General features: G+C 40.8%; 2 protein-coding genes across 3 annotated transcripts in view; both read left to right on the top strand.

Annotated features, from left to right (window-relative positions):
* The first annotated feature begins 3,391 nt into the window (after positions 1-3,391).
* LOC126491725 (caspase-1-like) lies at positions 3,392-13,989 on the top strand. Its single transcript, XM_050127549.1, has 3 exons — positions 3,392-3,544; positions 7,328-7,594; positions 13,851-13,989. Exons 1-2 carry the CDS (start codon positions 3,538-3,540, stop codon positions 7,591-7,593), a joined length of 273 nt encoding a protein of 90 aa, XP_049983506.1. The 5' UTR covers positions 3,392-3,537; the 3' UTR covers position 7,594; positions 13,851-13,989.
* Positions 3,537-26,321, top strand: part of LOC126491723 (caspase-1-like) — a 32,622-nt gene continuing 9,837 nt past the window's right edge. Inside the window, exons 1-2 of one of the 2 annotated variants that reach the window (XM_050127548.1) lie at positions 3,537-3,544; positions 25,938-26,204. In XM_050127548.1, coding sequence (XP_049983505.1) covers positions 3,538-3,544; positions 25,938-26,204 — 274 coding nt within the window. In that variant the 5' untranslated portion in view covers position 3,537. Of the gene's footprint in view, positions 3,545-25,211; positions 25,336-25,937; positions 26,205-26,321 lie in introns of those variants that run through there. The other variant, XM_050127547.1, reaches the window with a different exon arrangement.

The raw sequence follows: 26,321 nt of genomic DNA, 5'->3' as shown, positions 1-26,321 counted from the left end.
TATAGCCAAAGAGTCTGGAATGCTTGTGTTCAAGTTTTACCTCAGCCCCAGGCATCCATACATCTAGAGTCTGGAATGCTTGGGTGGAATTTCTATCTATCCCAAACCCCCTTTCCCTGGGAGTTGTTTCAGTCCAGGCTCCACCCCTGAGAAAGTCCAACAAACTATAGCCCCTCCCCAGAGATGCTCAAGACCACTCCCACAGGGTATTTAAACTGCACCCTAGAGAACAAAGAAGTCCTTCTGTTGCTCCTCTCTGGGGAGAGTGCTGGTATCTATTATACCTGGGCTTTTTCTAATTTGGTTTGTTTTTTTCTAATTTGGATTATTGCATTATCAGAGAAGCTTATAGGGGTACAGAAACTTTTCAATGGACTGACAAGTGAAGTGTATGCTAAATAAATCCCTTTCCCATTCAGTTGATCTTTGGCAAGTTTTTTTTTTTTTTTTTTTTTTTCAATAGCAAGGATAAAACTGGGAGCAAAAACTCAAACAAGACAAGAATCAGATGAAGGAACCCAGGAAGAAACTGTAGAGGAATGCTGCTTACATGCTTGCTCCTCATTATTTTCTCAGGCTGCTTTCTTATAGAAGAGAAGACCATCAAAAGGGAGGACTCCAATTAGCATAGTCTGATCCCATTCCATATGTATCACTAATATGGAAAGCCCCACAGGCTTTCCTATAACCAAACACTATGGACACATTTTCTCTTATAAGTTTCTATCCTCTGTGATGATTCTAGCTTGTGTCAAGTTGACATAGTAAGCCAGGACAACAATGAACTCTTAATTCAAACTGTGGCACATTGTTTAATGTTTTTCCCCAAGTATGCCTTCCAGTCTAACAACCTTCCAGATACCACCTGGTTCTGTATGCCTCACTACTATATTGCCATGTGTTTCTAGGACAAAAGTCCTCAGTGAAGTTCATTTTCTAGATTTCTCTGTTACTCACTACATTTTAGCTTCTAATGTGACTGAGAAGTGTGTATGTCTCAGTCAAAGCTTCAGTCATATAGCTGCAGTGTAGTTTAGTGTCATTCCTTACTCTTTAAGATTTTAATAGAAGCTCATATTCCTTAAATATGTGCATTACGGAAAAAATACAAGAGTCCAATTAAAATCATCTAATCGCAAGTATAAAGGAAAATTACCCACCAAAAACAGCTGTGTCTGGATGTGAATAAAAACTACAAGAACACACTTTTGAGTCTTCAGAAAATGATGGACCAATTGGAATTTCTATACTGTGGAAAGATTGGAATTTTGTAGGATCAGGGCTAATAACTTTATTTTGTGCTAATTTTAGTCTTCTGAACAGCTATTCCTTGCCCCACTCTGTATCTGAACTAACATGTAGTAAAAATAAATAAAAAAAAAACACTTAGAAGCTATTAACTCAGGAAATCATGAGATTTCACCATCACAGAGCTAAGGTCATCACTGGGGAAGATTTTAGGACTAGAGCAAAGCTTTCCCCATCTCAGTGTGTCTGCTGTACTCACAAAGGTGTTGTAAACTTGCCTGGATTTAGGACTTTCTTGGTTCCCTACAACTAGAAAAATGTCATGAAACTGCTTCCATGTTGGAGTGTGGAATTCTAGGAACCTAGAAATACCTGTGCTACTAGGCCCAAAAAAATGGCTTCAGGATAAACTATCTCTTTACTTTTAAGATAAGAGCTGTGATTTTTATCACAACATAAGCCCTGCTCCTTGATTTTTGTTCCAGGCCCCAGCCTCAGAAGGCACCCCGGATACCTCAACAGCTGCTTCTGTCAGGAAACTGAGTATTCTGACAGAGGCTGCACACTTCCCCTCCTCCAGATCCAAGCCCCTGTCACATCTCCAGCCCTGAACCAGAATACCTGCTGCCTTCTCCTCTTCCTCTGTCCTCATCTGTAACAGATCACAAAAGTCTTCTTCCTCAAGCTTCCCTTCCAAGACTCATCCCATTATGTCAGCCCCCAACACCAGTAGTATTCCCTGTGAACACACCAGCTTAGTAGGCCAGGAAACAGACAAGTGCACTGAAGACGTTCATCACCATCTCCCCCTCACAAAATTCAGTTCCCTGCTCTTGTTATGCTCAAATCCCCAAAAAGCCAATTAGAAAACTGAGTCCCATATGAAAAAAACAAAGAGCCTTTATTTTATACAAGTTTGGAAACTCTGTATCCCTGCATGTCCGAAGTATTGGAATAAACAAAAAGCCCAAAGCTCAGTTAGAATTGGGGTTTTATAGTAGTAAAGGTGAGGTACCTGATTGACTGACATTTGTCTAGGGGTGTCCCTGTGATTGTGTTCTGGCAGGTGGTCCTATCTACAGTGGTTGGAATGCTAGGTATTTCTGTTGGTTGGTCTGTTTTTTGGTGGTGCTCAGGTAATCTCCATTTGTGGTTCTGCAGGTCTTGCTTCAGCGTAAACTAATGACACTCAGGTCTCCACATTGAGGGCTGAGTCCTACTCTGGCATGTGATAATGGTTGGAAGTAAAAAACTTCTTGTGTTTTATGATTTTTGCAGATCCCTGGTGGTCCGCCAGAGCAGCTACTGCTAGGCAGAGACAGCTGCCAGACCCCAAAGTGGTTGCTGGTCCCAGCAAGGTGAGTGGCTGAGCAGGCACGTCCTACCAGGTGGGTGGGTGTGAGCAGGGGGCGGGTAGAAGGAAGGCACATGGGCAGACACATCATACAGAATAAAATTGGATATTTATTACTTAAGAGGAGAGAAAAAGAAAGAAAAGAAGAGGAGACAAAGAAGGGCTCTAGAGAAACATGCACCAAGAGAAGACAGATGGAATCTAAGATGATGGGGGAAGGGCAGGGATTGCTGGGAGTGGGCATGGCTTGTCTCTTAAAGAGAGGAAAACCATAACACTATGTGTGGCCTGCCCATACTTAGCTTATCATAGTTGGCTCCCACACTCTCACACCTGTCTCTGCAAGAGAACTCCAGTTGCAGCCTCCCTTCTCTGTACCACTTCCCTTCCCACATTTCCCATGGACCCCACAGACCTTCTCCTTCCAACCCCCCCTTCTTCCACTCCTGGCTTCATTCCAGCCCCAATTCCAGCAGGCACCCCTGCTAATCCTCAGAGCTTTTGGGCCTCTCAGGTAAGCTGCCTGCAAGTCTGGTATTCCCTCTGTTTTCCTTGCCCAGGTCTCCCAATCACATACTGAGCTGTAGCAGAAATGCCTGTGCAAGCCTTTCTTCCCTTCACCCCTGTTCTCACCTCCCATGGACGCCTCAGATCTTCTCTCTCTAACCTCCCTCCCCCACTTGTTGCTTTGTCCCAGCTCATTGTTTTGTTAAAGACTAGGACATTCTCCCTTCCTGCCAGGAGTCATTCCAAGTGTTGTGCAAAGATCATTTCCCAGGTTTCCTCCTTGACAAGTCTGATTTCCAGATTGGTAAGTTAATGAGGGAAAGAAGCATGAGAAAACAGGAAGAGCAGTTATTGTGCAATCTGCATACACGCCCTGGTGGAAAGGGACTTTCAGTTTCAGTAGCTTCACATGCTAGGAGAAAAACGCCATGGCTGGTGAGTTGTCCCTGTTTGTAAAGGGGATAAGTTATGAATAAGTCATTTGGAAAAGGGGTGGTTTTTCTGGAAGCTGTCATTAGCTCCTGTGGATTTTTAAGTGAGCTGAATTTTGGGAAAGGGAAGACTGTGTGGAAGAAATCTGCAGAGAAGATTCTTAAAGCCACAGAGAGTGAAGGCCAGGGCCAGAAGGAAATGCTGGTGCACTTGTTTCCTGCAGTCACATTATAATCTTAACTATTACATGGCCCTAGTCTGACTGACACAACCAGATGAGGAACTGAGATACCGGCTGCAAAGGAGAATGTTGTATCACCTTTTCTTTGTTTTATTAATCTGATTTGAGAACATGTAGAACCAGGATGAGGTTTATGCTTTTTGAGTCCTAATAGAAAGACAGTAACTTGTTACTTGTGTCTCCCCCTATGCTCTTGTGTAATGTTGAGGGAAAATAGAGAGCACAGATAGCAAAAAGAAAGGGGTAAGAGATGTATGTGAAAGGGACATTTTACTTTTTAATTCTGAAAGAGGCCAAGCTGATTTTAACAGGACAGAAACATGTGGTTGTTTTCTTGACTTGAGAAATGTTTGTGCCTTTAACAGACAACATCCTCAGAGCAAAGAGGAAGCAGTTCATCAATTCAGTGGGTGAAGGAACAATAAATGGCTTGCTGGATGAACTCTTGGAGAAGAAAGTCCTGAATCAGGAAGAGATGGAGAGAATAAAATTTGTAAATGATACTGTTATGGACAAAGCACGGGACCTGTGTGATACTGTCATCAGGAAAGGTCCCCAAGCAAGCCAAATTCTACTCACTTACATTTGTGATGAAGATGTCTACCTGGCAAGAGTTCTCCAACTCTCCTAGAGTAAGAACTAAACTCCCACTATATTTATCTTTTTTTTTTTCAATGTTAACTTTTTTATTATGGTATGTGCTGGTTAATCTGGACTCTCAATTAGATTCTATCTTGATTACCTGAAAGAATATTATGTAGTATCCAGTAGGCTATAGAGGAGTGTAAAATTTGTTCATTGATAGAGGCTGATGCAGTGCCCTTGGGTGGTGCCATTCCATAGACAGTTTAAGCACATTATAAGAGAGAGAACAGTAGCTAACTGCATGCAGGCAAGAAGGTGAGCTTATTCTCTGTTCTTGACATTTCTTCAGTAAAGAACTGAAAATGAAGTGTATGCTAAATAAATCCATTTTCCACTCTATAGATTTCTGGAAAGGTTTTTTTTTTTCAGCAGAAGGAATAAAACTAGAACAGAAATCAAGTGATATTGAAGGCAAGGTTCTTGTGATCACCTTAAAAATGTGAGGGAAGTAATGTGGAAACTTTGGAGCCTTCATCTGAGAAAACCATTAGGTACATGGGTAAAGCTTAATAACCTATTATAGTGGACATTTGAAAAGGAGAATCTTGAGAGAAATGAGAATTCGGAAGGCATAGTTTTTGGGGTTTCAGGGAGGAGCAAGGGATTTATTAGTAACTAGGCACCAGCCATTCATGGGAGCATGTGATGATATTATGGTCAAAATTTCTCTCCACTGTTCAGGATTCAGATTTAAAAAATAACAACAACAACAACTTTGATTGGTTCCAGTCAGCACCACTGACCTGAACCCTTCTGTGATTCCTTTGAGATAATAGAAAAATAGTTCTTTAGGATCAGCACAGAAGTTCAGACAATTGTGGTCTTAGGTGTCAAATTTGGAACACATCTTGATATTATAAGAGTCATTTACAGAACTATAACATGAGGGGCCTACTTGTTGGGGTTTCTGTCCCACCCAATAACCCACAGCTGGAAAGCCCCAAAGAAAATCACACAGAGATCCCCATAAGTTATAAAACTGATTGGACCATTAGCTCATGCTTCTTGTTAACTCTTGTAGCTCATATTAACCCATTGTTCTTATCTACATTAGCCACATGGCTCAATACCTTTCTCAGCCAGGCAGATTACATCTTGCTTCTTCCATGGTCTGGGCAGGACTAGGGGAAGAGCTTTCTTCTTCCCATAATACTCCTGTTCTCATCACTCTGCCTCTACTTCCTGTCTGGTTGACCCACCTATACTTCCTGCCTGACCAATCCGCATTTATTCAAAACATGATTGACAGAATACAGACAATTCTCCCACACCACAGAACTGATAATGAAGGACTGAAGGTTTGTGGAAAGCAGTTGAGGATTGGCATACTATGGCAAGCTAAAATTTCGTTTGGAGAAAAGCAAAAACCATTTGAAGAAATGAAGACTCAATTGTAATGGCAATGATAATAGTAATGGCAGGACAGTGGACATGTATCAAGGAGGGCATCAGGTGTGAAATAGTCAAGGTGTAAGGGGAACGCCATGTGTATTGTGGATGACACAGCTGGAGAGGTACTATTGTGTTGACGGACATTCTTCCGTCAACAAATATCTTCTCACCCCACATGGAGAAATGATGATTTTAAAAAAAGTAAAGGAACACCCAATCCCAACTTCCTGATACCATGAGTCATTTGGGGTCATTTATAGGAATTTAGGTAAGCTTCTTACATGAAGAGGTCTAGCTCAGAGGCCATTGCATCACTAAATGCCCACACCATGTTGAACTCTGCATATTAAGTACACAGCTTGATAGATCATAGAACATCTTTGCTAGGTACCTCTGCTAGTCTAGGCAGACATCTTGATTGTATCTTTTCCTCAGCTGATCTCACTACTTCTACAAGCTTGAATATGGGGAGTGCCTATTGCCCCTGGTCAGTTTTAGGGACTTCCCGAGGTTTCAGGGTTGTTTATTTCTTGAATATTAAGGATCCTTGTTCTAGAATGTTCTGAGTTTTAACAAGTGTCAATTTAGGGCTTTCTGAATTCTGAGGAGCTTTTGTAAAAGATGGATGTTTTGATTGGGAGAAAAACGTTGCATACTATTCTACCCCTTCCTGCTATCTCATTTTTTCTATCTCCTCTACCAACCCTGCTTCCTGCACTGTCGAGGGATGATCAACTTGTCTGTCTAAGACGAAGCATTAGGTCATTTTGTCTCAGAAACAATCACTGGAGCTTTTCTAGTGGTTATGAATCTCTAGGATATGAGATCTATTCCATATAAGTGACAGTTGTCCTTGGCAAGCTAAGTAGATGCTGAAAAATAAATGTTAGGAAAGATTAAGCAGTATGAAAAAAATCTCACTTTTATTGAACTTTTTTTTTATCAAAAGAAGAACATTGGGTGGTTACATGAATGGGGAATATTATTCCTTTAAAAAACGGCGGCGGGCGTGGGTGTGTGGACAAACGCAGGATAGACGAGACGCAAAAGGAAGAGACGGACACGCGGCTCCCACGTGGGTGCACTTTAATGGGGAGAGGGGAACACAATAAGGGGTGGGACGTGCAGACACACAAGGGTTGGGGGCAAGGGAGAGGCCAAGAGAGGGGCCAAGAGGGCGAAGCCTCGTGGACCTTCGCTTTTAACGGGGGGCGCAAGGTTATCTGGGAGGAATGACCTTCACCTGGGCACGGCCAGCGCGCACACAGGTGACGGTAATCCAGGAGAAGTCTGGNAGAAAGACAGTAACTTGTTACTTGTGTCTCCCCCTATGCTCTTGTGTAATGTTGAGGGAAAATAGAGAGCACAGATAGCAAAAAGAAAGGGGTAAGAGATGTATGTGAAAGGGACATTTTACTTTTTAATTCTGAAAGAGGCCAAGCTGATTTTAACAGGACAGAAACATGTGGTTGTTTTCTTGACTTGAGAAATGTTTGTGCCTTTAACAGACAACATCCTCAGAGCAAAGAGGAAGCAGTTCATCAATTCAGTGGGTGAAGGAACAATAAATGGCTTGCTGGATGAACTCTTGGAGAAGAAAGTCCTGAATCAGGAAGAGATGGAGAGAATAAAATTTGTAAATGATACTGTTATGGACAAAGCACGGGACCTGTGTGATACTGTCATCAGGAAAGGTCCCCAAGCAAGCCAAATTCTACTCACTTACATTTGTGATGAAGATGTCTACCTGGCAAGAGTTCTCCAACTCTCCTAGAGTAAGAACTAAACTCCCACTATATTTATCTTTTTTTTTTTCAATGTTAACTTTTTTATTATGGTATGTGCTGGTTAATCTGGACTCTCAATTAGATTCTATCTTGATTACCTGAAAGAATATTATGTAGTATCCAGTAGGCTATAGAGGAGTGTAAAATTTGTTCATTGATAGAGGCTGATGCAGTGCCCTTGGGTGGTGCCATTCCATAGACAGTTTAAGCACATTATAAGAGAGAGAACAGTAGCTAACTGCATGCAGGCAAGAAGGTGAGCTTATTCTCTGTTCTTGACATTTCTTCAGTAAAGAACTGAAAATGAAGTGTATGCTAAATAAATCCATTTTCCACTCTATAGATTTCTGGAAAGGTTTTTTTTTTTCAGCAGAAGGAATAAAACTAGAACAGAAATCAAGTGATATTGAAGGCAAGGTTCTTGTGATCACCTTAAAAATGTGAGGGAAGTAATGTGGAAACTTTGGAGCCTTCATCTGAGAAAACCATTAGGTACATGGGTAAAGCTTAATAACCTATTATAGTGGACATTTGAAAAGGAGAATCTTGAGAGAAATGAGAATTCGGAAGGCATAGTTTTTGGGGTTTCAGGGAGGAGCAAGGGATTTATTAGTAACTAGGCACCAGCCATTCATGGGAGCATGTGATGATATTATGGTCAAAATTTCTCTCCACTGTTCAGGATTCAGATTTAAAAAATAACAACAACAACAACTTTGATTGGTTCCAGTCAGCACCACTGACCTGAACCCTTCTGTGATTCCTTTGAGATAATAGAAAAATAGTTCTTTAGGATCAGCACAGAAGTTCAGACAATTGTGGTCTTAGGTGTCAAATTTGGAACACATCTTGATATTATAAGAGTCATTTACAGAACTATAACATGAGGGGCCTACTTGTTGGGGTTTCTGTCCCACCCAATAACCCACAGCTGGAAAGCCCCAAAGAAAATCACACAGAGATCCCCATAAGTTATAAAACTGATTGGACCATTAGCTCATGCTTCTTGTTAACTCTTGTAGCTCATATTAACCCATTGTTCTTATCTACATTAGCCACATGGCTCAATACCTTTCTCAGCCAGGCAGATTACATCTTGCTTCTTCCATGGTCTGGGCAGGACTAGGGGAAGAGCTTTCTTCTTCCCATAATACTCCTGTTCTCATCACTCTGCCTCTACTTCCTGTCTGGTTGACCCACCTATACTTCCTGCCTGACCAATCCGCATTTATTCAAAACATGATTGACAGAATACAGACAATTCTCCCACACCACAGAACTGATAATGAAGGACTGAAGGTTTGTGGAAAGCAGTTGAGGATTGGCATACTATGGCAAGCTAAAATTTCGTTTGGAGAAAAGCAAAAACCATTTGAAGAAATGAAGACTCAATTGTAATGGCAATGATAATAGTAATGGCAGGACAGTGGACATGTATCAAGGAGGGCATCAGGTGTGAAATAGTCAAGGTGTAAGGGGAACGCCATGTGTATTGTGGATGACACAGCTGGAGAGGTACTATTGTGTTGACGGACATTCTTCCGTCAACAAATATCTTCTCACCCCACATGGAGAAATGATGATTTTAAAAAAAGTAAAGGAACACCCAATCCCAACTTCCTGATACCATGAGTCATTTGGGGTCATTTATAGGAATTTAGGTAAGCTTCTTACATGAAGAGGTCTAGCTCAGAGGCCATTGCATCACTAAATGCCCACACCATGTTGAACTCTGCATATTAAGTACACAGCTTGATAGATCATAGAACATCTTTGCTAGGTACCTCTGCTAGTCTAGGCAGACATCTTGATTGTATCTTTTCCTCAGCTGATCTCACTACTTCTACAAGCTTGAATATGGGGAGTGCCTATTGCCCCTGGTCAGTTTTAGGGACTTCCCGAGGTTTCAGGGTTGTTTATTTCTTGAATATTAAGGATCCTTGTTCTAGAATGTTCTGAGTTTTAACAAGTGTCAATTTAGGGCTTTCTGAATTCTGAGGAGCTTTTGTAAAAGATGGATGTTTTGATTGGGAGAAAAACGTTGCATACTATTCTACCCCTTCCTGCTATCTCATTTTTTCTATCTCCTCTACCAACCCTGCTTCCTGCACTGTCGAGGGATGATCAACTTGTCTGTCTAAGACGAAGCATTAGGTCATTTTGTCTCAGAAACAATCACTGGAGCTTTTCTAGTGGTTATGAATCTCTAGGATATGAGATCTATTCCATATAAGTGACAGTTGTCCTTGGCAAGCTAAGTAGATGCTGAAAAATAAATGTTAGGAAAGATTAAGCAGTATGAAAAAAATCTCACTTTTATTGAACTTTTTTTTTATCAAAAGAAGAACATTGGGTGGTTACATGAATGGGGAATATTATTCCTTTAAAAAACGGCGGCGGGCGTGGGTGTGTGGACAAACACAGGATAGACGAGATGCAAAAGGAAGAGACGGACACGCGGCTCCCACGTGGGTGCACTTTAATGGGGAGAGGGGAACACAATAAGGGGTGGGACGTGCAGACACACAAGGGTTGGGGGCAAGGGAGAGGCCAAGAGAGGGGCCAAGAGGGCGAAGCCTCGTGGACCTTCGCTTTTAACGGGGGGCGCAAGGTTATCTGGGAGGAATGGCCTTCACCTGGGCGCGGCCAGTGCGCACACAGGTGACGGTAATCCAGGAGAAGTCTGGGAGCTGTAGTTTCCAAGGAATAACAGGGAAGACTAACATATTTAGTATTTAGTTGCTATTTTTAAGCCAAAATCTTTATCACTGAATTATCTCACTTCTTTCCCCTGGGGTGTTCTCGTGGGATGCTTGTGCATCTCTTTACTGTTCATAAACTGGATAGGGCTACTTTAACTGCTTTATTTAGCCTATGGCCAAGATGGAATAGTGCCATCTTACTTTGAGCTACACTGATGCCTATTAATTTGGGTTTATACTTATATTCATTTCATTTGGATTGCTTCCACCACCTCTGGGCTAAGACCTTCCCCCTCCTGCTTTGGCTATTCCTCTGTGCCCCAGTTATGGGCTCTACCTATGTCTAGCTCTTGCGGTGCCTTGCTTTCTTTAATGTACCTGTGTACTCCTTCTTTGCAATGTCCCTATGTCCACTTCCTTGGCATTCTATTGCCACCATAGCTGATGTCTTTGTATAAAGCATCTTTGGTGGTAGGCAAACAATTTCTACCTCCAAAAAGAAAGTAGTACTTAGCACACTAGGAGGAAAACCCCCCACTTCTAAACGATGCTTAATCCATTTAACTTGTTTTTATTTATATTGATTTTTACCAACTGATGTTCATTGTCTCTGATACTACTGGGGTTCACCATGAATTTAGGGTCAGCTAGATCAGCATATACCCAAACCCCATACACTTTTAGCATTGATAGAATACCATTAAGTATGTAATTTAATGTGGAACCTAAATTGCATTAGTCAAAGGTCATGGTCCTCATGGGCAATAGTCTCTGGCCACAATGTTAGCTGAGTGATTCCCGCTACTGGAAACATTGTTTCCCTATATTGGAGTCTAGTAGTGAACACTGCACCCCATTTCCCTCCTATGACACCTATGACGTTATGGTGTCATAGGACTTAAGTCCTTCCTAACATTCACCAGAACTGAATTTGGTGTCTTATCTAGTTAGCTTCTATAGACTTTAGCACCATGTTGTTCTATACCTCTGTCTCCAAGTGACACAGAGATGCCCCTCTATTTGTAACTTCCCATGTTTTTGTTTTAGCATTTTCCAAACCTGATCTATGTGCTGATATAACTCATTCTGTTCTGCCAAATCATTTCTATCATTCCACTTCCTACCAGATTTACTTGTCTCTGAAATTTCATCCCAGGCCTAAGGTACCTGATAAATTCATCCATTTTCTTGAACTATCTGATAAACAAAGTCTTTTATCAGTTTTTTTGTTTGTTTTTTTTTGTTTTGTTTTTTGAAACAGGGTTTCGCTGTAGTTTTAGAGCCTGTCCTGGCACTAGCTCTTGTAGACCTGGCTGGCTTCAAACTCATAGTGATCTGCCTGCCTCTGCCTCCCAAGTGCTGGGATTAAGTCTTATCTTGTCCAGTGAAATGGGCAAAACACTGCTTTTAATATTATAGTGATATTTTTTATTATATTGTTTCCTCTTTACTAGCCTATATTTCCATGGATTCCATGTATCTGGTTCCCAAGAAGGGCTTCTTGGCATGGCTCTTATCTGTACTGTACTTTGCTTCCATCTTGCCAACTGTAGGACAGCATCTCTGCATTGGTGTCTCCTACATATAATTTTCTCTGAGAAGTTACCTTCAGTCATGCTAAGAACTTTAACTGGCTCCAACTTCTGTGAGTAACCATAGCTTCTGTGAGTTCGTGTTTGCAACAAAGAGCCTTTATCCCATACTCCAGCTCTTATATTATACCCACATCACTTCTGTAATGTTTCCTTAGTTTTAGAGTGCCCGTGTATTTGTGTGGGGAGGTATGCATGCCCCATCTATTACTAAAGACTCACAGTCATGTATTCTCAACACTTTAAACAACACTTCCATGTTCTTGAGCTAACCACAACACGCTGTGGGGGAGGGGAAGACATAAGCTTCTTAGACCAGGGTTGATATCCTCTCATAATTGGTGGATATAAATGTAAATATTTAGAAGAAAATTTTATACCATGATCATTTAACAAAACAACATTAAATCTACCCTGCTGGCCAGGGCCTATGATCTCACTGCTCTTTGATGAGGGTTACAGTATCAGGCATAAAATACCTCCTGTGGCCTCAGATCCAATTAAGAGTGGTTACCCCCACCAGTCATGCCACTGTCATCATTTCACCAGTGGACACATCTTGCTGCATAAGTCAATATTGAAATACGCAATGTCCAGTGCTACCTGGGTCTATTGATATCTTTTTCTCCCCATTAGCATGCAATACTAGGAAATCTGGAAAGCAAGGGGTTCAGTTTTCTATTTCTTACTGCCAAAGTGCGTGGTGTCATCAGCAACAAGGTCTTACAATCTAGATGAAATAGCATTCAAGAGTAATAGCAATAGTTTTTGATGTTTCAGATGCCTCTGGGGCCTCGCTAATCAATAGGTAGTAGGATGGTAAGCCATTTCTGGCACTGAGATTTCCATATAATAATGATGACTTCTGGGAGCATCACTGACAGAGGATATATCTGTTCAAGCTCATTTAAAAATATATGTTTAATTAGCTGACAAATTAATGGGATCTTATAAGGCTCCATTATACCTCCCTAGTTCTGATTAATCTGCCACTTACTTTCTCCTTTCTACCATCTCATCTCCCTGATACACACTGGAACTTTTAACCTGCAATATTCCTATACCCAAACCCATCCTTTCATATCATAGGTTTTCTACTTGCCCTTTTTAGAATTGTTACTTAGGCTGCAAGGTCATAGGTTTCATACAGCTTTTTACTTCCATGTTCATTGAGGTTAACCTTTCATATATTCCCTTGTTTCCTGATCTGGTCCTCCTACCACACTCACTGGTAGAATCTCTTTGCTGGCAGAACCTTTCCTTCTATATTCAGGTCAGGGTTCTCTAGAGTAACAGAACTTATATTCTCTCTCTCTCTCTCTCTCTCTCTCTCTCTCTCTCTCTCTCTCTCATGTGTCTCCCCCTCTTTTTGACTGTCTCTCCCCATCTCTGTCCTCTGTCCCTCTCTCTCTGAATAGTGTAATATCTGAAAAGAGAAAATTAGCATAGCCAAAGCTGACTTCAGTGCACATAGGAAAAGTATCTGGGATGTACTTATGTTCAGTAAACATATCTAAGAAAATGAAGGGCTCAATTTCCTGGTCATGTCTGCTATACAGCAGCAACCAGTCAGCAGTGATGTCCGTGAAGGGTTCTGAAACAGAAGATTAAGTCCTTTACAGAAACGGTGGAAAATTTTGTCCATCTTTCTAAACACCATATTATGTACATTTCAGAATACGTATTGATGCTGAAATTTTCACAGAATAAGTTGATTATGCAAATAATATTGTGACAGTTATATTATTTGCTAGTTAACTGTTTGCACTTATGACTGTGTGTATGTCTGTGTGTATGTCTGTGTGTGCGTGTGTGTGTAATGGTATCTTTACATACTGTCAATCTATAGACACCTTCTGAGGTCTACCTATTGTGAATTTTCCCTTCTATAAGGAAACCTTTAGATCATATTATCTGATAGTTCCCTATAACCCTTTGCTTCTTCTGCAGAATGAAGATGTGATCTGATGCACTACAGTCATTTCAAAGAGCTTCTTCCAGAGTATGTGTTCTTCTGAGATGGAAAAATCCTCTCACAGACCCATGTCATCATCGGTTCTCTGTTTTGAATAAATTTCTTTTTAATGTATTTTCTTCTGTTTTGCATTATCATTCCATTCAAGATGAAACAGTATCAAAGAAAGCTGTGAGAGATTGTCAAATAGTTACACTTCCAAATTCTCTCTCTTTTTTTATTCAGGGTTCCATTACAATCCTTAAGATATACCAACTGACTCCATCTGCCTAGCACTGCTTTCTAAGTGCTGGGATTAAAGGCGTGTGCTACCACCACCCATTTTGTTTTGTGGTAGTTTTTCAAGGCAGCTTTTTTTCTATGTAGCCTTGGATGTCCTGGAACTTACATTGTAGACCAGCTGGCCTTGAATTTACAGAGATCCTCACACCTATACCTCCTGAGTCCTGGGATTAAAGACATGAAACTGAGTAAAATGGGAGAGGGTAGAAGGGGAAACTGGAGGAAGGGAGGGGAATGAGTATAGTGCAATTTAAACAATAAAAAAAGAGGGAAAAAAGATACCAGCTGTTTACTTTTATGGTTTCAGGCAGTGTGAGCTGCAGCCATGGAAAGCAAATGCAGTCTTCATTCTGAAATTTTAGTAACACTGCATCCTTGCAAGTTATACACATGTACACACCACAAAGACACTTTTTTTTTTTTCGAAACAGGGTTTCTCCGTAGTTTTTGGTTCCTGTCCTGGAACTAGCTCTTGTAGACCAGACTGGCCTCGAACTCACAGAGATTTGCCTCTGCCTCCCGAGTGCTGGGATTAAAGGCGTGCGCCACCGCCGCCCGGCCACAAAGACACTTTGATATAATATTTCTGATCTGAGTCTATGGTAACTATTTATTTAAAGTTCACAAACCTACTTTAATTGGAATGTAATAGAATAGACCCGAGGACTCCATTTTCAGAAGCAGACCTTCTTCAAACCTTGTTTCAGAATGTACTGGTATTGACTTTCAACTCCAAGTGGGAAGGCGTGGCTGGTGTGGCTTGTGTTCTGGGGGATGAAGATAGGCAGAGCCAGTACAGTATGCTCACTTACAGAGGCTCTAAGGCAATTCTAGGAAGAAATTGGCCATCTTTCTGTTTAGGCTAACTTCTACTTGCCTACATAGTGATATATTTTCAAGTAAAATACTCTAGAAGGCACAGGACAGGTTCTGATTCATTAACTCCTGTCAATTTCTAAAATTTCTGGCATAGAATGTAGTAAAGGATAGGTGCCAGGAATGAAGACCAATAAATTTACTGGAATTTTCAGTTAGTGTACTTCTGATGAGCTCTTTATTTAGCTGAAATAAATGTGTTTCTTATTCTCTTGAGTTTGCTCATCATACATGTCTTACTTGGGGTTTCAATTGCTGTGAAGAGATACCACAACTACAGCAAAGTTTATAAAAGAAAACATTTGAGTGGCTTATAGTTTCAGAGGTTTAGTCCATTATCACCAGGATGGGAAACATGGAACTGTGCAGGCAGTCACAGTGCTGGAGAAGGAGCTGAGAGTTCTATGTCTTGAGCCACATGCACCAGGAAGTGAACTGAACATTGAGCACAACTTGAATGTATGTGAGACTGGAAAGCCCACCCCCACACTGACACATTTCCTTCATGATGCTATATGGACTTCAACAAAGGCACACCTCTGGTGTAGGAGGTCATTCTGTATTTGTGTTGATTTCATTGGTTAATCAATAAAGAAAACTGCTTAGACAAATAGGGAAAAACTTAGATAGGTGGAGAAGACATAACTGTATTCTGGGAGGAAGAAATCAGCAGAGAGAGAGAGAGCCACCATGAAGCTGCCAGGTCAGACATGCTGAATCTTTCCCGGTAAGCCACGACCTCGTGGTGACATACATATTATTAGAAATGGGTTGAATCAAGATGTGAGAGTTAGCCAATAAGAGGCTAGAGCTTATGGGCCATGCAGTAATTTAATTAATTGAGGTTAAAGCTAGCCGGGAAGCGGGACACAGCCTGCTCCTCCTTTTACTACACACCTCCTCATAGAGGCTTATGAGGCTCAATTACATTCAAACTACCACTATAAGTCACAGTATGAAATCACTGTAGGCTGAAGCTAAATATGATATTGAGTATTTTCAATATTTTACTCCACAGAAGAATTTCTGACCACTGACAGTGATTTTGTACTTTTGTTTGTATTGGAGGTTTTAATAATGACATGAATTCTCTGGGAGGACACAGTTTGAGGATGGTCTGATATCACTTCAAGGATTAAGAGCACTGCCTAGGGTCAAGTCAGGACAGTCATAGGATGCATGGCCACCTGAAGTTTCCTTTCTATAATTTTTCCATATGGAAAATGAAATTAACACCACTGTCTGCATGTCGCCCTTTAAAGAACTAAAGGTACTTGTAAAGTCCTAACAGAGTGCTTGATAGCAACAGAATTTTTTTTAAAAAAGTGAATTTACTATGTGCATTGCGACTTATTTCAATAGAGAGACTGAGTATAAGAAAATCTAGGAAATCTGCATTAAAACCCCTGTTGCAGAGATAACAATTGAATTTCATTTAAGATCATGAATACTATGAAACTTACAAATAATCCATTGCAAGCATGTTAACTACAAATAATTTCAATGAAGATTCAATCTCGAGGGGCCTCATGTTCAGAAGTCCCCAGCATGTGCACTGGGTAACAGCCACTCTCCAGTTCTGGTAGTAATGACAACATCTGGAAGGCGAGGCTCAAAGTAGGAGCTGCTCACCTCTGTCACCCAACATGATTTGATCTCTGAAGCCCAGAAACTCTTAGTTAATGCTAGTCAAGATATGTTTAATGTAAATCAAATCTAAGAATTTAAGAGAGATCAGTTTAAAATGATTGTCTCAGATTCTGAATTCACCAAATCCTTTTCAGGAAATCTCTCTTATATAAATATTTCAGAGCCACCACTAGCTAGAGGAAATTCTTTTTTTTTTCCAAACAGAACAGCTTCATTCCTTACTAGCTTTTTAACATGTCCCAAAACGGTGCTTCTCTGTGGCTACTTAGTTACCATATCTGCTACTTAGTTACCATATTTGTTACTTTTATCAATATTATGCCAAATACCTAAAAGAATAACTTAAGACAGAAAAAAAAAATTTTTCTAACAGAAGGTACAATCAACATTGGAAGAGATAAAAGATGGAAGAAAATTCTGGTCATATCAAATTCCCAGTCAGAAAGCAGGAAATCTTAAATTCTGGTACTTGGCTTGTTATAATCCTATTTCTCTTGGCAGCCCATGCACATGAAGGTTCCACCCTTGCCCTGAAAGGGCGTATCTTCTTTTCTGGACTAAACTGATTTGTAAACACCTTTGAAGACACACCAAATCCTCCTATGGGATTTCAAGTCCTGTCAAGTTAACACAAGGTTATCTATACATCCAGGCTTCTTATGGAACATATGACCTCCCCCATTTTAAACCTCCAGTGAACTGTTTGCATCAACTACTGTCTTCTCTCATCAGGACGCTCTACTTCCTCTCATCCAACCTCATGTTCAGACACGGAAATCTTGAATACTATCTGTTGCTCATTCTTCTGAGACTAGCTGTGAGAGAGCCTTTATTATTTGTCAAAATTCAATATCCTATCCAACAACCTACAGAGTTGTAGAGTATTAATTACTGCCCCAAATTCCTGTACTTCATGTCAAATATTTGCTTTCTATTTTTTAAATTGTAATGAATTTCATAATTGTCTGGGCTTGGGGAGAAAAGAAACATATTAACTACTTCTAAAAACAGAATAAAGCTTTAATCACAGCACTAGGGAGGCAGAGGTAGGCAGATCTCTGGGAGTTTGAGGACACTCTTGTCTACAAGATCTAATTCTACAACAAGCTCCAAAGCTACAGAGAAACCCTGTCTTGAAAAGAACAAAAAATAAAAATAAAAATAAAAGACTGACATGTCTACTTTAAGCAAGTAAGCAGAGTGATCTCACTGTTTTGACCTCATGATAACCTTTGTACCTTATAATTGTGGCAAGCAAGGTGGCTTGATTTCCTTTTTCCACAGTGAACATTTGTAAGGCTGTCTCCAAGCAAAGAGATGTTCCATCCCTTTTTTCTTTCCAATTGCGTTTCCTATATTTTCCCTTAGACTGTTGATATCCAAGATAAATGACTCCATGTTGGAAATATTTTTACAGTAGTAGTCCATTTTGAACTAGTACATACATATTCATTTTAAGCTTGATTAACTTTCAATAAATATTAATGTTTTCTCTCACACATACATGTACATGATATACATGTCTGTACCTGCAAATGCCAGCAGATGGCTTTGAATACTCTGGAAATAAAGTTGCAGGTATTTGTGAGCTTTCAGGTGGATGCTCGGGAGTGAACCCCCGTCTTCTGCAAGAGCAACAAGTGTTCTTTAATACTGAGCCATCTCTTCAGTCCCATCATACATATTTTAAAAGATGAATTTCATATCAGGACAGTAGTTGATAATGTCACTGCTTCCAGATAGTCACATCTATCTATCTATCTATCTATCTATCTATCTATCTATCTATCTATCTATCCTAGGAAATGAGAGTTTTCTGCCAGTATTCAGTGTGTGTTGAAGAGTTCTCTTAACACAGAATCTGGAATATTGTTCAGTGGCTGTTTTAATAGGTGCCACTGCTGTCTTATCTATTAATTTAGAAGTTGTTATTATACCTAAACCTCCTAACCACAGGTGCCTGCCTCACTCTAGTAAATTAATGTGTTCATCTTTTGTTTTTTGTTTGTTTGTTTACTTGTTTTTAAAGCAAGTACAACCTTTGAAGTTTGTCTTTTTGGTATTACTTATAGATTCATGAAGATGTTGCATTTATGCTGTATTAAGTTATTGTTTTTTTGGGGGGGAGAGGATGAAATGGTTTATTTCACTCGCTGTTTCATATAACATTTCATTCTCAAGAGCTTTGAGGGGAGGACCTCAAGTAGGGCTGGATCCTGGAGGCAGGAGCTGATACGGAGGCCATGGAAGGGGTGACTTATTTGTTTGCCCCAATAGCTTGTTCTGCTTGGTTGCTTTTCTTCTGGTGGTTCTTTCTTTTATTTTTCCTTTAAAACAATTTATTTCATTTTACATTCCAAACACAGTTTTCTCTCCCACCCCTACTCCTCTCACCTCCCCTTGCCCCAACTTATTACCAAATTCACACTTCAGAAAGGATAAAGGCTTCCATGCAGAGTCAACCAAACCAGGCACATTAAGTGAGACAGGATCAAATCCATTCCCCAGCATAAAGGCTGAAGAAGGTATCCAAACTTAGGGAATGTGCTCCAAAAAGCTAGCTCATGCATCAGGGACAGATTCTGGACCCATTGACAAAGGCCCCTCAGATAGATCAATCTACACAACTGTTTCCAACATACAGTGGGCCAAGTTCAGTCCCATGCAGCTCCACAGCTGTCAGTCTAGCGTTTATGAGTTACCACAAGCTTGGTTCAGCTGTCTTAAAGTTCCCCATCATGATCTTGACCTCCCTTCTCATATAATCCCTCCTCCCTCTGTTTGACTGTATTCCCAGAGCTTGACCTGGTGCTTGGCTGTAGATCTTTGCATATGGTTCCACGAGTTACTGGATGAAGATTCTATGATGACAGTTGTCGTATTCTCCGATCAGACTACAGGGGAAGGCCAAATGAGGCCTTCTCTGCTATTGCTAGTAGTTTTAGTTGGGGTCATCCTTATGGATTCCTGGGAGATTCCCTAGTACCAGGCTTCTCCCTAATCCCATAATTGCTCCCTTTATCAAGATATCTCCTTCATTTTTCTCCCTCTTTGTTCCTCCCCCAACTCAACCATCCCATTCCCTCAAGTTCTCAGTCCCCATCTATTCCCCTCTACCATACCTCTTTGCCCCCAGTTTGCCCAGGAGATCTCACCTATTTCTCCTTCAGAGGGAAATCTATTTGTGTCCCTCTTAGGATCCTCCTTGTTACCCAGCTTCTCTGGAGCTGTGGATTATAGTCTGGTTATCCTTTGCTTTACATCTAGTATTTACAGTATTTACATGTCAGTGAGTACATACTGTGTTGTATTTGAGTCTGGTTTACCTCACTCAGGATGTTTATTTTTTTCTAGTTATTTTAAAGGTCATTTTCTTTTATTTTCTTTTCTTTTTCTACATATGTATATTCAGGTCTTCCTGTTGCAGAACCACTAGGTTCTGGTATGACCATATTGTTCTTAAGGTTTTTGAATGTTATCTTGAACTGGTATCTACCCATCTCTTCCTCCAATCAGTGCAGACAGTGTCTGTGCCTCTTGGTCCAATCAGTGCAGGGGTGTCTGTGTATAAGGGAGCTGCTGAGGTCATGGGAATGGGTAGGTTTGGGGGACAGAGTGGCGTTCATAGAGTATAGGGTCATATAGGGGTGGTAGAGGAACAACCTACCCACAGGACCCTTGTCTGCTGACAAGATAGTGTGGTTGTGATAGGCAGGGGAAGGGCACAGTGTTTGCCCAGGGCTTAGGACCTAGAGGCTGGTCTGACCAGCTGGAAGGTCGTACACTCTTGGTCTAATCAGTACAGGTTGTGTCTATGTCTCAGTGAGCCACTGAGGTCACAGGGGATGGGTTGGCTTAGGGAGGAAATGTGACTTGTAATTTACAGGATCTTATGTGGGGATGAAGTAGCCTGCCCACAAACAGCTTGCCTTCTGACCAGCTAGTGAGCCTGAGATTGATGTTCCATTTCTAAAGCCTACTCAGAAATATTCTCTGAGTTGGGTATGGTAATATGCAACTTAATCTTAATATTCTGTTTAGAAGGCAGAGGCAGACAGATCTCTGTTGGTTTGCTACTAGTGTGCTCTGCATGTGAGTTCCAGGCCAACTAGAGATGCGTAATGTGACCGTGTCAATCAATAACAACAACAATTGAAAGCAGAAGATAAAGAAAAAATTCTCTGAACTATTCACTGAATTATTATGTTGAGTGTTATCATCTGCAGGTTGTATCACCTTTCAACAATTTCTCAAATGTAAAGCACTTTTGTGGCTTTGTAAGCTTCTCTTAGTTGAGCCCTGTATTTTAAATTACATTAATATGGATATGCCCAAAGCTAAACTGATCATCATGCGCCAAATCTTTTTCTTCTACATTTTACCAATTTTACCAAGGGAAACACTATGTATGCAAAATTATATATACATGTTTTTAATTAATGTAGAATGTCTCTTTCTCTGCTGACACCTGTCTTAGGGTTTTATTGATAAGATCAAACACCATGACCAAACAACTTGGGGAGATACAGCTTTTTTTTTAAGCTTATACTTCCAGGTACCAATCTATCACTGAGGGAATAGAGAACAAAAATTCAAACTGGATTGGAATGTGGATGCAGAAGCTGATGAAGAAGTAATGGGGGAATACTGCTTACTGGCTTTTACCTCATGGCCTGTTTAAATTATTTCTCATTGAAACCAGGACCATCAGCCCAGGGATGACACCACTCACAAATGGCTGAGTCATCCCATAATGAGCACTAATAAAGAAAAGACCCCACAGACTTTTCTACAGCAAAAACATATGGAGACTTTTTTTTTTTCAATTAAAGTTTTATCATCTCTAATGATTCTAGCTTTTGTCAAGTTGACACAAAACTAGGCAATACAACAGCCCAAGTCAAAATCCAAGCTATGGCACATTGTTTGTTTATTTTCTCAAGTATGCACCAACTTTCTAGTTACCACTTGATTCCGGATGCCTACATTCTAAATTTCCATTGTTTCCCCCACAAAAGAGCTCAATGAAGTTCATTTTCCAGATTTCTCTCTTCCTCACTATAGTGTAGTTTCTAATGTGAATGGGAAGTACGTATGTCTCTGTTAAAGCTTCTGTCATATGGTTGCAGTTATGGTTGATAATAGGGAAGCAATAAGCTTAACTGAAAGTCATTCCTTTCTCCTTTAAAGATTTTAAAAGAAGCATATATTCCTTGACTATGTACATCAGAGAAAAAAATAAAACACAAAAACAAACAAAAAAAGAAACACAAGAAGCCAAGAAGGAAATCATCTAGTTGTAAGTATAAGGGAAAATTCCCAAAAAGAAACTATATATGGATGTGGAGAATGTTATGGTTTTCATCTCTTAAGCCACGCCCACTCCCAGGGACCTCTGCCCTTCTCCCGCCATCTTAGATTCTCACTGTCCCCTCTTGGTGCATGCACATGTATCTCTCTCGGGCCCTTCTCTGTCTTTCTCCTTCTCTTTCTTCCGATCTCCTCTAAGTAATAAATATCCAATTCTATTCTGTATGATGTGTCTGCCCATGTGCCTTCAACCTGCTGTCTGCTCATACCCCCCAGGCTCGCTGGGACCAGCCCGGGGCTGGCAGTACTCAGGACCCACCAGCCCAGCCCCTGCTGCTCGGAACTGGTCACCACCACCTGCTCTGTAGGCCCACCGGGGATCTTACATAAATCATAAAATTGGTGCTGTGTGACTTGGATAGGCGCTCCTGTCCAAAACTCCTTTGCCAGAGTCAGGATCCTGAATGGGGTTCTTTTTCCACCCCCACCACTAGCTTCCTGGCTTCAATCTGTGAGTCTTCCCAGTTCTGCTACAGTTGTTCCCCTTTACTAGAATCATGTTTGGACTGACCCCCAGGTCAGTCCACCCACGTGTTAGCACTGCACACTTCCTGTACAGTGCATTCAACTGAGGACCCAGGTTCCCCAGTTTCTTTATCTATTTTTTCATTTCTTCTCTTTACTTTTTTTTTTTCTTCTCTTGTCTTAACCGCCATTCAGAGCAGCCCTGGCCTCTCTGGTTTCTGGGTCACCTGACCAGATCCAGCTAGGCCATAACACCCCACTCACGGTCCTCGTCCACGAGTCCTGGGTGTTCATGCTGATTTCCACCCAGCCTATACTGTCGGAAGATGTTCACTTATAGGCCTTGGGTGCTGCCACTGATTCTTGGGTTTTCACTATTTTGGCTCTGGATAGCAACCAGCTCCCCGGCTTTTTGAAAATTCCAGCCATGGCATAGTGCAGTTTTTTTTTTTTTTTCAGTTCCAGCCTTTTGGGTCCTTCCATAGTCTTAAAAAATACTTTTCATTATACAAAACTATGCCACAATCATTATGTGTCTAAAACTTCTGTTTTCACAAACNATTTTTTCTAATTTGGATTATTGCATTATCAGAGAAGCTTATAGGGGTACAGAAACTTTTCAATGGACTGACAAGTGAAGTGTATGCTAAATAAATCCCTTTCCCATTCAGTTGATCTTTGGCAAGTTTTTTTTTTTTTTTTTTTTTTTCAATAGCAAGGATAAAACTGGGAGCAAAAACTCAAACAAGACAAGAATCAGATGAAGGAACCCAGGAAGAAACTGTAGAGGAATGCTGCTTACATGCTTGCTCCTCATTATTTTCTCAGGCTGCTTTCTTATAGAAGAGAAGACCATCAAAAGGGAGGACTCCAATTAGCATAGTCTGATCCCATTCCATATGTATCACTAATATGGAAAGCCCCACAGGCTTTCCTATAACCAAACACTATGGACACATTTTCTCTTATAAGTTTCTATCCTCTGTGATGATTCTAGCTTGTGTCAAGTTGACATAGTAAGCCAGGACAACAATGAACTCTTAATTCAAACTGTGGCACATTGTTTAATGTTTTTCCCCAAGTATGCCTTCCAGTCTAACAACCTTCCAGATACCACCTGGTTCTGTATGCCTCACTACTATATTGCCATGTGTTTCTAGGACAAAAGTCCTCAGTGAAGTTCATTTTCTAGATTTCTCTGTTACTCACTACATTTTAGCTTCTAATGTGACTGAGAAGTGTGTATGTCTCAGTCAAAGCTTCAGTCATATAGCTGCAGTGTAGTTTAGTGTCATTCCTTACTCTTTAAGATTTTAATAGAAGCTCATATTCCTTAAATATGTGCATTACGGAAAAAATACAAGAGTCCAATTAAAATCATCTAATCGCAAGTATAAAGGAAAATTACCCACCAAAAACAGCTGTGTCTGGATGTGAATAAAAACTACAAGAACACACTTTTGAGTCTTCAGAAAATGATGGACCAATTGGAATTTCTATACTGTGGAAAGATTGGAATTTTGTAGGATCAGGGCTAATAACTTTATTTTGTGCTAATTTTAGTCTTCTGAACAGCTATTCCTTGCCCCACTCTGTATCTGAACTAACATGTAGTAAAAATAAATAAAAAAAAAACACTTAGAAGCTATTAACTCAGGAAATCATGAGATTTCACCATCACAGAGCTAAGGTCATCACTGGGGAAGATTTTTAGGACTAGAGCAAAGCTTTCCCCATCTCAGTGTGTCTGCTGTACTCACAAAGGTGTTGTACCTTGCCTAGATTTAGGACTTTCTTGGTTCCCTACAACTAGAAAACGTCATGAAACTGCTTCCACGTTGAAGCTTCGAATTCGGGGAACCTAGAAATACCTGTGCTCCTAGGCCCAAATAATGGCTTCAGGATAAAATATCTTTTTACTTTTAAGATGAGAGCTGTGATTTTTATGACAACATAAGCCCTGCTCTTTGCTTCTTGATCCAAGCCCCTGTCTCATCTCCAGCCCTGAACAAGAACACTTCTACTTGTCCTCTGTCCTCATCAGCAACAAATCACAGAGGTCTTCTCCCCCAAGCTTCCTTTCTAAAACTCATGTTATTATCCCAGCCCCCAATACCAGTAGGCATTCCCTGTGAACACACCAGCTTAGTAGGCCAGGAAACAGACAAGTGCACTGAAGACGTTCATCACTCTCTCCTCCCCACCACATTCAGTCCCCGGCAGCCCAGGCCTGTCTCTGCAAGAGAACTCCAGTTGCAGCCTCCCTTCTCTGTACCACTTCCCTTCCCACATTTCCCATGGACTCCACAGACCTTCCCCTCCCAACCTCCCTTGTTCCACTCCTGACTTCATTCCAGCCCCAACTCTTCAGGCACCCCTGCTAATCCTCAGAGCTCTTGGACCTCTCAGGTAAACTGCTTTCAGGTCTTGTCTTCCCTCTGTTTTCCGAGCTCTAATCTCCCAATCTCATACTGAGCTGCAGCAGAAACACCTGTGCGAGCCTTCCCTTCACCCTTGTTCTTTTCTCATCCCCTTGGACGCCTCAGATCTAACCTCCCTCCCCCATTTGTTGCTTTGTCCCAGCTCACTGTTTTGTTAAAGACTACTACATTCTCCTTTCCTGCCAGGAGCGGTTCCAAGTGTTGTGCAAAGATCATTTCCCAGGTTTCCTCCTTGACAAGTCTGAGTTCCAGAATGAGGGAAAGACGCAGGAGCACACAGGAAGAGTGGTTATTTCGCAATCTGCATACACGCCCTGGTGGAAAGGAGCTTTCAGTTTCAGTAGCTCCACATGCTAGGAGAGAAACGCCATGGCTGGTGAGTTGTCCCTGTTTGTAAAGGGGATAAGTTATGAATAAGTCATTTGAAAAAGGGGTAGTTTTTCTGTGAGCTGTCATTAGCTCCTGTGGATTTTTAAGTGAGCTGAATCTTGGGAAGGGGAAGACTGTGTGGAAGAAATCTGCAGAGAAGATTCTTAAAGCCACAGAGAGTGAAGGCCAGGGCCAGAAGGAAATGCTGGTGTACTTGTTTCTCCAGTCATAGTATAATCTTAAATATTGCATGACCCTAGTCTGACCAGCACAGCCAGATGAGTGACTGAGATACAGGCTACAAAGGAGAATGCTGTATCACCTTTTCTTTGTTTTATTAATCTGATTTGAGAACATGTGGAAGCAGGAAGAGGTTTATGCTTTTTGAGTTCTAATCGAAAGACAGTAACTTGTTACTTGTGTCTCCCCCTATGCTCTTGTGTAATGTTGAGGGAAAATAGAGAGCACAGATAGCAAAAAGAAAGGGGTAAGAGATGTATGTGAAAGGGACATTTTACTTTTTAATTCTGAATTAGGCCAAGCCATTTTTAACAGGAAAGGAACATGTGGTTGTTTTCTTGACTTGAGAAATGTTTGTGCCTTAAACAGACAACATCCTCAGAGCAAAGAGGAAGCAGTTCGTCAATTCAGTGGGTGAAGGGACAATAAATGGCTTGCTGGATGAACTCTTGGAGAAGAAAGTCCTGAACCAAGAAGAGATGGAGAGAATAAAACTTGTAAAAGCCACTGTTACGGACAAGGCAAGAAACCTGTGTGATTCTGTTACCAGGAAAGGACCCCAGGCAAGCCAAATTCTACTCTCTTACATTTGTAAAGAGGACAGCTACCTAGCAGGAGTTCTGGAGCTTCAATCAGGTAAGAGCCTTCATTTCAAACTACGTTGAGAATCAATATCTTTTTTTTGTTGTTGTTGTTACTAGATCCTGTTCTCTTATTTATTTATTTATTTATTTATTTATTTATTTATTTATT

Source organism: Alexandromys fortis, unplaced genomic scaffold (assembly GCF_014885135.2).
Source record: "Alexandromys fortis isolate MF-2015 unplaced genomic scaffold, M_Fortis_MF-2015_v1.1 scaffold_255, whole genome shotgun sequence".
NCBI classification, from domain to species: Eukaryota; Metazoa; Chordata; class Mammalia; order Rodentia; family Cricetidae; genus Alexandromys; species Alexandromys fortis.
The sequence above is the reverse complement of the archived record's forward strand: the minus strand, read 5'-3'. Positions and strand labels throughout refer to the sequence as shown.